This window comes from Chinchilla lanigera, unplaced genomic scaffold, assembly GCF_000276665.1.
Source record: "Chinchilla lanigera isolate Chin_1 unplaced genomic scaffold, ChiLan1.0 scaffold00002, whole genome shotgun sequence".
In the NCBI taxonomy this organism is placed as follows: Eukaryota; Metazoa; Chordata; class Mammalia; order Rodentia; family Chinchillidae; genus Chinchilla; species Chinchilla lanigera.
The window spans coordinates 3,080,890-3,093,464 of record NW_004955403.1 but is presented as its reverse complement, the minus strand read 5'-3'; the positions used below and the strand labels follow the sequence as shown (position 1 = coordinate 3,093,464).

Genomic DNA, 12,575 nt, shown 5'->3' with positions numbered 1-12,575 from the left:
GAACTCGCAACGATCCTCCTGCCTCAGCCTCCCGAGTGCTGGGATTACAGGCGTGCGCCACCACGCCCGGCTCAGTGGAGAACTTCAAAAAGCACCAGCAGCCTTCGATCTCCAAATCCTTTCAGACAAATACTGGGTGAAACTGAAATACAGTCGGATGTGGACTCCTGCTTTAGAAAGTAACGTCAAAAAGTACTTCCAAGCAGAACAGCGCCCCTCCCCCGTGCTTTACATCCTCTCTGTTACTCTAATATGTATTGGAGTGCAAGTAAGTTGTCACAGTACCATAGGTCCTGACCTTTGGAGTTTTGGAGTAGTATTGGCAGATTACTTACTTTATGTAGAGTAAGAGAAAAAGCTTTTCTCAGTGTATTCATCTCACCGTTTAACTGTGAATATGACTTACCGCCCTTCATATTATCGTTGAAGACTAGTTTTTTTCTCTTGGTACTGGTGGGAATGGAGCCGAGAGCCCCTGTACACCCTAAGGAAGGCACTGTACCACCGAGCCGTACACCCTTAGCTTAGCCCACGTTATTCTTGCTAGTGTGTGAAAAGTGGGTGTGTTATCCATATCACTCTAACCATGGCATGCGCAGTGGTCAGGAAATGTGTTGGTTTGCATTATGCGCAGGTAATTCCTTTAGGGTTGTAAGCAGACTGTGTAAGGGAATCCTTGGAGGAGTGTGAGAAAGCAATACATGAGCGTAGTACAAGACCATGTACTGTGAAAAAGTAAGCTTCGTGGCCAAGCAGACACCTACTTCATCTTTTCAGAAGCGTATACATGTAGTATATATATGACACAGGCTGTGCTGTGGTGCTCTGCCCCTGAGCTACAATGCCAGTCCGCATTCAGCTTTTATAAACAACTTTATTTGTTCAAGTATTCCCTTTCTTTGGATACCGGGAATTCAAGACCTCGAGCTTGCCAGGCAGGCGTTGTGACGCTGAGCTACATCCCTGACCCTGTTTGTTCAAATACTCTCATACTATGGAGTCCATTTTTGGTGTCTTTTTTTTTCTTTTTCTTGCTTTCTTCCTCTCTCTGTGTCTTTCTCTCTTTCTTTTTTCCTTTAATTGGGCTTGCTTGTTTTTATATTTTGAAGCTGTATTCTTAGGTATTATCCTTTATCTTTTGGCTGCATATGACAAATTTTCAACCTGTTCTTATTTAATTTTCCTCTCCAACTAATTGATAGGGTGTGTCAGTCTATTAAAAAATTTCTTTGTTTTATATGCAAGTCATTTCATGTAAATAGTATATATGATAACATGAGATTTCACAAGGCCACTCAGTTCCCCTTTTAAAAAATAATTTGAGGCAGGTATAATGGCACACAGCTATAATCCTAGTTCCTGAGGGGACTGAGGCAAGAGGATCACAAATTAGAACCTAGCAAACTTAGGTAGACGTGTCCCCAAAAAATATAAACAGTGCTGGGGACAGTGGCGCACACCTGTAATCCCAGCATGCTGAGAGACTGAGGCAGCACAATTATGAGTTTGAGCCCACCTTGGGCAAGTTAGTCACTTAGATAGACTCTGTCTCAAAATTTAAAAAAAAAAATTTAAAAAGGTGGGAAATGTAGTGAAGCTCTGGGTTTAATCCCTAGTATTGACCAAACAGCTACAACGACACAAAACAAATAGAGAACTTGAATTTGATTTAATCAAATTGCTTCATCCTGGCCAATAATACTCAACGTGCTTCAGCTCCTGTTTCCAACATTATTTCTTGATACTCACCTCTTGGCCGAACTCACGACCTTGCGCTTGCCTGGCAGGCGCTTTTGCCGCTGAGCTAAATCCCCAGCCCCTCTAGTACTTTTTTGAACCCTCAACTAGAATATCATCTTATTAGAAAAGGTTAAACATATTTAGGTAGACAAAATGCAGCAGGTTATCTGTATATAGAAGTGCCCGGGAACAGTCTTCTTAAAAAATAATTTTAGTACTCTAACTAGACCTATTTTTTACGTATATTTGTTGAAAGAAGGATTAGAAAGTAAAGAACAGAAAAACAGTGCCTTGAATAGAGCCAGGAGATTTCTAATCTGAGAGTGAGACCTAATTTCAGATGTCATTGAAGTTGGTCAGAATTAAGGAGATACTTTGGCTCCAGCTGGCAAAACTATGTGGATATATAAGATAAATTGAAAAAGAGATCAGGAGTATGCTTGTGTGCGTATAGCAAGAGTAGGTAGTGACACATGACTACAGATTGAAAGTCAGTTTTCTGGGAAGAGATACCTTTAGTAACAGAAGCTTCTAACCTAATTGTAACCTGTTATTTTTATTTTTCTTTATGGTGCTGAAGAAGCTATATTTTTTCTATATCTGTGCTTACAGAAGAGAGAGAAAACACTGAATGTGTTTTTAGGACTATTGTAAAGTACAAAGTGTAATTTTTTTTTTTTAGTCTATAATTTGCATCCTCTTATTTTCATTGTCATCCTAAATCAGGTAATTTTTGTCTTTTTTAGATATTTAGCTTCCTGTGGTATACTGATGAGCAGAACTCTTCCATTACATACCTCAATTTTGCCTAAGGAGATACATGCAAGAACTTTCTTCAAAATCACTGCACCATTAATAAACAAAAGAAAAGAATATTCAGAGAGAAGAATTATCGGGTTTGTATATAATAGTAATTCCACTGAAAGAGCACATTCACAGTATTTTGTAGAGAATTGTTCACTTTCTGGTTTATCTTCTTTTTGTGTGTGTGTGGTGCTATTGATTGAGCTAAGATCCTTGCACATACTTGGCAGGTGCTCTCCAACTAAGCTACGTCCCCAGCCCTGTGGTTTATTTTATACGTTGATCTCTGCATTTTGTTGGTTGATCTTTCCATACCCTTTAGTATTTTGTGAATATAGTACTTTATAGATAGATTTAAAACTTGACGTGTAAAGAAAATAATTTATGACCTTCATTTTTGTAAGCTGATTAATTCATACATATAGAAAGGCCCAAATTCTGTCATATTCCAAAATCATCCTAGCCCCCTTTTTTGCCTGGTAACCAAGGCCTTCACACTAAGCTATATCCATCCCTAGCCTTTGTTTACCTTTTTCTTTGGTTTGTGTGTTTATTTTTTGAGACAGGGTTTTGCTTTGTAGTGCAGACTGGCCTTGAACTCAGTGTGTAGCCCAGGCTGGCCTGCAATTTACAGCAATCCTGCCTGAATCTCTGCAGTGCTGGACTACTGGCATGCATCACCATGCCCAGGTCCTAGCTTTTATTTATTTATTTAGACAGGATCTCACGAAATTGGTTACTAGATCACTTTGGGCTGAATTGTGTTTAATATATATGTATGTGTATATACACACACACACACACACACACACACACCTCCAACCTGATATTTAGCATTTCTATGCTAGTGTTTTTCCTGCTTCTGTTTAGTATGGGAAAGGAGTTGATTTCTGTATAATTCATAATTGGTCACCTTACTGAATTCTAAATTGATTTTTGAATTGACACTCATAGCATATCCCTGCCAGTTGATAAAATGTACCTAATATTTTTAGTACATGTGCTTTGTATTTCATGCTGTGATTTAATGTTTTGTCTAATACTTTCAGAATTTGTGTGTTCTTACTTTAATAGGAATCCTTCTGATATTTCATCATCTAAGGAAGGAATCATAATTTTCCTTTTTTTGCCAATTAATATGGTTAAAATAGTAAGATTCTTAGTGTTAAATAATCCATATACCCCTAAATTGGTTGCTTTTGATTGTTACTGTTTTTTTTTATTTTTTTGGTACCGGGAATCAAACTCAGGACCTCGTGCTTGCCAGGCAGGTGCTTGTGCCACTGAGCTATATTCCCAGCCCTGTTACTGTTTTTAAAAATGTATTGCTTGATTTTATTTGCTGATGTTTTTCTTACAGTTTTTGCATCAATACTAACTAGGTGATGTTGGTATGTAAGTTTTTGTTTTTCTGTTCTTTTATTAGGATCTTTTATTAGGTTATCAGATTATTATGCTAAATCATAAAAGGAATAGAGGCTGGGCATGGTGGCGCATCCCTGTAATGACAGCACACAGGTGGCTGAGGCAGGAGGATCTTCGTGAGTTCAAGGCCACCCTGAACTATATAGTGAGACCTTGTCTCAAAAAGAAAAGCCCAAAAAGCAAACAAAAGGACTAGAAGATTTCCTTTCATTGTGTTCTAGAATAGTTTATTTTCCTTTTTAAAATTAAAATAGTATTTGCATCTTAAACGGAATGAAACTAGAAGTCAAAAGCAGGAGAAGCCACAGAAAATATACAAATGCATAAAGATTTAAAACACTTTAGAGAATCAGTAGGTCATTGAAATCCAAGGAGGCAATTTAAGAATTTCTAGAATCTGCCAGGTGTGGTGGCATATGCCTCTGAGCTCTTGGAAGGCTGAGGCAAGAGGATCATCATGAGTTCAAGGCCAGCCTGGGCTACATAAGTGAGTTCAAGGCCAGCTGAACTACATATTGAGACCTTGTCTCCGAAAAAAAAAAAAGAGAAAATAATCCTTAGAATCAAATGAAAACGGAAACCACAATGTCTAGGATACAGCAAAGGCAGTTCAGAGGGAAGTTCAGAAGTACAAGTACTCACATCAAGAAATTAGAGTGATCTTAAATAACCTTATGATAAATTTCAGGATTCTGGAAAAACAAGAACAAACTGAAACCAGACCAACAGAAGGAAAGAAAGAATAAAGATCAGAGCTGATGATAGTGAGACAGAGACTAAAAGCACAATACACAGGATTAGTCAAACAAGATTGATCTCAAAAAGATAAACAGGATTGATAATCTGTAGCCAGACTAACCAAAGGAAAAAAAAGACCCAATCAATACAACTTGAGGTAAAAAGGGAGATGTTACAGTAAACAACACTGAAATCCAGAAGATTATTAGGAACTACTTTCTTTAACTTACATTCTAATACATTTGGGATCTAGAAGAAACAACCTGCCCATACTGAAGCAAGAGGATATAAACAGCCTAAACTGATCAAAACCAAGGAAGAAAAGTTCGGAGAGTAACAAGTCTCAACAGTGAAAAACCCAGGACCAGATGAGTTCACTGCTGATTTTTACTAGATCTTTGAAGAACTAACCCGAATGCTCTTCACTCTAGTCCATGAAATAGAAGGGAAAGAAAGCCTCCAAACTCACTGTACAAAGCCAACATCACCCTGATACTATAAATGGACATGGACACAACAAAAAAGAAAACCACAGACCAGCATCCCTGATGAACATAGATGTAAAAAGCTTTAACAAACCAAATTCAACAACGCATAAAAAGATCACACACCTTGATCAGGTTGCTTTCATTCCTGGGATGGAAGGATGGTTCAGTGTATGCAAATCAATAAATGTATTACACCACATAAATAGAATACAGGATAAAAATCAAATGATCATCTCACTTGATACAGGAAAGGCCTTTGACAACATGCAACATCTCTTCATGATAAAAGCCTGAAGAAATGAGGTATGAATGGCCATATACAGCAGCCACACAGCCAGCATCGTCCTGAGTAGGGAAGATCTGAAAGCATTTCTTCTCAAGTCAAGGATGACTACTCACAGCTCCAGAGTCAGTAGACTGCTTGAAATTTTAGCCAGATGAATAGGTGAGAAAAAAATAAAAGGGAGGCCTGGCATAGTGGTGCATACCTGTAATCCCAGCATTCCAGAGGCTGATACAGGAAGGTTGCTGCAAGTTTGACACCAGCCTGGGCTACACAGTGAGTTCAAGGACTGCTTGAACTACATAGCAAGGGCCTGTCTCAAAGAAAAAGAAGGGATACAAATAGGAAGGGAGGAAGTCAGAGTATCTTTGTTTATAGACCATACGATCCTATGTCTAGGAGACCCTAAAGACACCACCAAAAGATTTAGAGTTGGTGAATTCAGCAAAGCATCAGAATGTAAAATCACCATTAAAAAATGAATAGCTTTTCTACATACCAACAGTAGACCAGTTGAGAAAAACTGTAATAGTTTCATTCATAGTAGCTTTAAAAATAAAGCCAAAAGTACAAGGATCAGTCTAGGCAAGAAGGTAAATGAGCTCTATTGTTAAAACGCCCTTATTACCAGAAACAACCTACAGGTTCAGTGCAGTCCCCATCAAAATACCAATGGCATTCTTCACAGAGCTAGAAAAAACAATCCTGAAATTCATATGGAAACAAAGAATACTCGGCATAGACTAAAGAGCAAGTCTGGAGGTATCACGATTGCTGGTTTCAGATTGTAAAGCCATAGTAACAGCATGGTACTGGCACACAAATAGACACATAGGCCAATAGAGCGGAATAGAGGGCACATTCACCTCTGCAACTACAGCCCTCTGATTCTGGCCAAAGGAGCCAAAAGTATGTGTTGGAGATCAGAGCCTGCAACAAATGCTGAGGGAAAACTGGATAAAACTAGATCCCTGTCTCACCCTGAACAAAAAAAATTCAGGATGGATTGAGACCTGTGTTTGAAACCTGAAATTTCGAATGTGCTAAAAGAAAACAGGGCAAACACTTCAAGCCATAGGCACAGGCAGAGACTTCCTGAACAAGACTAATAGCACAAGAATCAACATAGTGGGACAATATCAAATAAAAGTTTATGCACATCAAGGCATCAACTAACATTGAAGAGACAGCCAACAGAATGGGGAAAATCTCTGACAAGCATGCTTCCAACAGAAGTTTATCATCTAGAATATGTAAAAACTCAGAAATACTAACACCAAACATCAAATAGCCCAAGCAGTAAATGGTTAAATGGACTAAACAGACATGTTGAGCAGAGTAAGCTAGACTCAAAGACAAATACCGTAATCTTCCTGATATGTGGAATCTGAAAACAACATGAAAGTGGAAGGGAGAGACGAGGATATAGCTCAGCCGCACAAGCGCCTGTCTGGTAAGTGCAGAGTCCTGAATTAAATTCCTCATACCAAAAAAAAAAAAAAAAGTAGAAGGGAAACTATTAATAGGCAAGTGGGAGAGACTTAGAAGGGGAGGGGAATGGAAGGAAGGGATGTAGCAGGATGGATATGATCAAAATAGATACAGTGAAGGCCAATTCTTAAGAAATTAAAATGCCAGTATAAAGAAAAAAAGGCTATGGATGTGGCTCAATAGTAAATGCTTGCTTAGTATGTTATAAGGCCCTAGGTTTCATCCTCAGTACCAGAAAAAACAAATTTCAGTGTTGAGGAATTCAACACACACATAAAAATTAGAACAATAGTGTATGCTTACAGTAAAATAATAATATGGAGGCATATAGACTAAGTAGTTAGTCTACTATTACCCCTCTTGTTTTTGAAACAAGGTTTTGCAATGCAATTCAGGCTGGCCTTGGACTCACTTTGTAGCTTGAACTCTGAGCAATCCTCTTGCCTCAGCCTCCCAAGTGCTGGGATTATAGACGTGTGCCACCATGCCCAGCAGTATTATTTTCAAGAAGAAACAGATGTCAGATAAGTTTAAAATTGAGTAAATGGGATGTATACCTAACAGTTTTTCTTAAAAGAGTCAAGTATATTCTGCTTTATATTCTTTTTTCATTAAGATATTATAAATGTCTTTGCCTTAAAATATATATTTGACCCAAATTTTGGGCAGTCTATATAGAGTTCCACAGAAATCTTTCACTATGAGTGGTTAAATTTTTATTAATGTCTGTTTACTAATGGACATGTAGGTTGCCTCCATTTTTTCCCTGTCACAATCAATATTGAGTGAACATCTTTTGTATAATAAGGTAGTATGTTTTTTTTTTTTTAATTTTAAAGAGAAAAAAAAAAGATAACAGAATTTGAAAATAAGATGATAGGCTGGGCATGGTGGTGCAAACCTATAATCCCAGCACTTGGGAGGCTGAGGCAGGAGGATCGTTGCGAGTTCGAGACTAGCCTGGGCTACAAAGTGAGCTCAAGGCCAGCCTGAACTGCATAGAGAGACCCTGTCTCAAAAAGACAACAAAAAAAAAAAAGAAAGGAAATTAACAATGGTTATTGCATATTGTTATCTTCAAAGTAGTTGCTCAGAATACCAGATACAGGCACACAAAATTAATCAAACAATATAAGCACTAATTTTTCCTTTCAATGAACTAATAGAAATTAGTAGTACAGTAATTTTAGCTATCGTGTGTGTATGTATATATATACATATATATATATTTATTTTCCACAGTTTTTAAATAGTAAATTGGGAAAAGTGAAATTGCTGGCTAAAGTTAGAAATTGTTAGTCAAATTCACCTAATTTTCTTTCTTTCTTTTTTGCAATACTGGGGGTCAAACCTCGGGTCTCTGCACTCAGCTAAACAGCTAAATCCCTATCCCCTTTTTTTTGAACTTTACTTTTTTGAGTCATGGTCTTGCCAAGTCACCTGGGCTGGAGTGGAATTTGTAGTCCTCCTGCCTCCGCCTCTCAGAGTGCTGGGTTTATAGGCGGGTGCCGCCATGCCCAGCCTCACCTGTTGTTATGTAGAGGTGTAGACCTGTGACTGCAAGGCCTTTTGGTTTGTAAAGTTTTAAATATAAAGTCTGTCTTTTCAAGTGCACGAGTGAAATCGTGAAAACCGCGTCTGCAGGGTAAGTTAACCCGCGAGCTGCCAAGCTGTGGCCCCGCGCGTGCGCCTGTCCTGTCGCTCCACTTCCTGGATTGCTGGTAGTCGCTCTTTCCGGAGTGCGGTGTGACGTAGGTGCTGCGTGAACACGTTCTGTTCGTATGCAGCCTAACACACATGTTCCATGACTAGTTCTCAACACCCTTCATCTCTCTTCATAGATACTCAATGCAGGAAATGTATGATGTGGTATCGGGAATGGAGGATTACAAGCATTTCGTTCCTTGGTGCAAAAAGTCAGATGTAATATCAAGGAGATCCGGTTATTGTAAAACCCGGTTAGAAATCGGCTTTCCACCTGTACTGGAGAGATACACATCAGTAGTAACCTTGGTGAAACCGCATTTGGTGCAGGTAATAGTTTTGGGTTTTATTTTTAAATATTTCTCAGATATTAGTTACGTCAAATGAGCTATGTACTATAATATATAAAAAGCTTATAAAGATATCCTTTTACTAGTAGAAAAAGGGGGGAAAAACCTATTTATTGCATCTCTTGTGTTATTTTATACAGTATTAGCATTCTTTTTCTCCTTTTCTTGAGGAGTACTAAATCACAGCAAAGATCATTTGGACCACAGATGAGAAAGGTTTTAATACCTGCACTATTTTTAGAAAATACATTGAATGTTTTACTACTGGGTAAAAGAAATTTGTTTAATTAATATATTTTCTGAAAAGTTAAAGAAGGGCTAGGAGTGGTGGTACACCTGTAAACCCAGCTAGTTGAGAGGCTGAGGCAGGAGGATTACAAGTTCAACATCGCAAGATCTCAAGTAGGCCATCTTGGTCAATTTAGACTCTGTCTCAAAATAAAAAAAGTACAAGGGCTGAGGATGTAGGCTAGTGGTAGTACTTGCCTAGCATGTATGTGGCTCAGGGTTCAATCCTCAGAACCACCAGAAAATTAAAAGCCCAACATGGGCTGGCTGTGATGGTGCATGCCTGTAATCCGTGAGGCAGGAGGATTGCTGTGAGTTCGAGGCCAGCCTGAACTACATAGTGAGACCCTGTCTCAAAAAGACAAAAGTAAATAATAAATAAATAAATAGCCCAGCACAGACTCATGACTGTGGCCTGGCTACCATTTGTCGCGTTGCAGGTGGCAGATAGCAGCTCTTGTGGGTCTCCAGGCAGTATTTGCTTGAATGGTGTGGAATGGAGCTCAGCAGACTCCGTGCGCAGACCATGCACACACACAGCAGTGTGACGGAGAGGTCCGAGAGAGCAGGCGGGGCCAGGGCTCGGGTCACCACTTGAGGAGGGGCCTAGGAGAAGGGGTAGAGCACATGGGAAGGCTGCGGGCGGGTGACGAGGTGCGGGCAGGAGAGGGTCTCGGAAGTGCCACAAGGACCCGTGTCTGCCCCTCTGAGTGCGCCAGCCTCCGCGGTGGCATGTAGTCGCTGTGATCTACAGCTCAGGAGTCTGGTACAGATGGAACTTACTCAGGACCGCTCTGAAATGGCAGAGCTGGAAATGGCTTCCCATCCTGAGTGCTGTGTGCTGGAGGTGCTTGCGGGAGAGAACAGCGGGCTCTGGCGGGTCAGGTCGGTCCTAGTTCAGGCTGTCAGAGCTGCTCACCTGCTATGTTTGGGCTGGAATCAGGGTTTGATGAAGGAAGCCTCAGTCACTGCCCGTTCCCACCAGGACGAGGGTGTTAACCACAGTTGTTTCACTCTCTTCAGGCGTCCTGCACGGATGGGAGACTTTTCAAACATTTGGAGACAATTTGGCGTTTCAGCCCAGGCCTTCCTGGCTACCCAAGAACTTGCACCTTGGATTTTTCGGTAAGTCTTTTCGTTAGTTTCACATAGAAAGTGAAGCTACTCAAATGGTAGTGACCCATTGTTTAGAACTCAGTTGCTGTAATTATCTAATACGCCTAGAGAATACTGAAAGACACCTTTTAAAGAATCAGTCACTCTCTGCTTATTTCTCAGGTACTGACTCTTAAGGAATGGTGCGAATATTTTGTTTGTCTTGGTTTTGAGAGACAGGATCTCACTTGTAGTCCAGACTGGCCTCCCAACCTGAGGGAGTGCACCTGCCAATCAGTAAAATTAAAAATTAGTGGACATTAATAGGACAATTGTGGGTTTGAAGAAACCGCGTAAGCTAGGTGCTAGCGTTTTTATCTGATAGTAATTCTTTCTGTTGATTTTGGATTTTGACAATTGTACTATGGTTATATAAAACATTTAGGGAAATCTGGATGATGGGTACATGGGAATTCTATGTACTGTTTTTGCAACCTTGTTACAAAAATGAAGTTTCAGAAGGATAAGCTAGGGCTTGTGGTGTAGCTCAGTAGAGGCCCCTGGGTTTGGTCCCTAGGTTCCCCCACAAAAAAAGATAAAAAAACATTTAAAAATTCAGAGGGTATTTGTTCCTTAAAATACTTCAAATCAGGCATGGTGACACACACCTTTAATCCCAGGACTTTAGGAGGCTGAGGCAAGAGGATCTCAAATGGTCTGGCTTGGGCAACTTGTCAAGACCCTGTCTCAACATAGAAAATTTAAGAAGGGCTGTGGATGTAGCTCACTGTGAAAGCTTTATATTCAGTCCTGTGAACCACAGAAAAAAAATCAGCTCTTCTTTCTGTTGTTTTGGGTTTGGTTTTTGAGACAGTCTCACTTTCTGTGTAGTTGAGGCCAAACTTGTAGTGATCCTCCTGCCTTAGCCTCCCAAGTGCTGAAGTTACAGGTGTGCACTACCACACCCAACCAAAAATCTGTTTCTTTTTTATTTATTTTTGTTGAGACAGAGTCTTGGTATGTAGCGCAGGCTGGCCTTATACTCACTTATGTAGCCCAGTTTGGCCTCGAACTCACAGCAGTCATCTTGCCTCAGCCTTCTGAGTGCTGGGATTACAGGCGTGTGGTACCACACCTGGCAAATCAGTGTTTCTTCCAGCAGTCCTTGAATTCTGTCAAGAACAATGGATATACACGAAGTTCTACATCATTGCAGCACTCAGCTACCAGCTGTGTCCCTCACGGACAGGGAGTTTGTGTGCAGGCCCACAGGCCTCCTTCCTGCTGCTTCTCAAGGGACAGATGCTGTGACACTGCCTCTGCTGCCTGCCCCTCTGGGGTGCGCTGGGCCTAAGAGTGCAGTTAGGAAACTCGGGTGAGTCCCGCTCAGCAGAGGTCTCTGCAGCTCTCCTCATGTGGGGCACTGGGCTCTCCACCCACCTGCTCGCAAGGGGCTCTACGGCCTCTTGCTACCATCATCACGCATAGTGGCCAACAAGATTTCCTCTTGCGTTGCTGGGCACTGCAGCGCACCCCTGTAACCGTAGGCTGAGGCAGGAGGATTGCAGCCTGGGCTGCACAGTGAGTTTGAGGCCAGCCTGGGTCACATAACAAGATCCCATCTCAGAGATACCAAACAGAACAGCAGAAGATGCACGTGTGTGACGGGGCTAAAAGCTAGACGGAGCTGCACCACAGTGCTGTCACGTGAGGGCCTGAGCCTAAGTGGAATCCAGCAATGAAAAGCACTGTCTAAAGCCCCGTGAACATTTTCCTGCAGGTTTCATTTGAGTTCCGCTCACTTCTGCACTCGCAGCTCGCTACCTTGTTCTTCGATGAGGTGGTGAAGCAGATGGTGGCTGCCTTTGAGAGGAGAGCGTGCAAGCTGTACGGCCCGGAGACCAGCATCCCGCGGGAGCTGATGCTGCACCAGGTGCACCACACGTAGGGGCGGGCACAGCTGCGCCTCGCAGGCCACTGTTGGCGGTGCCTTTGGGGCTCGGTTTAGGTGTCAGAAAGCACTTACTAAGCCCAGCTCTGATGACAAGTCTGCTCCGCCGAGAACTTGCACATAGAACACGGACCCACCTGTACATAAGAATTTGTTCAATCAAGTATGATTCCAAGGTTCTGCATCTGCAGTAATGGGGATGCCACCACTATTGTAGA

General features: G+C 41.2%; 1 protein-coding gene across 1 annotated transcript; it reads left to right on the top strand.

Moving 5' to 3' along the window:
* Positions 1 to 2,486: 2,486 nt before the first annotated feature.
* Coq10b (coenzyme Q10B) lies at positions 2,487 to 12,520 on the top strand (the record flags this gene model as incomplete). The annotated part of the gene is given in 4 exon segments (XM_013512067.1): positions 2,487 to 2,636; positions 8,811 to 9,003; positions 10,335 to 10,436; positions 12,187 to 12,520. Coding segments are annotated over 4 exon segments (613 nt in total), but the record flags the coding sequence as incomplete, so codon positions are not given.
* Between the last annotated feature and the right edge of the window lie 55 nt (positions 12,521 to 12,575).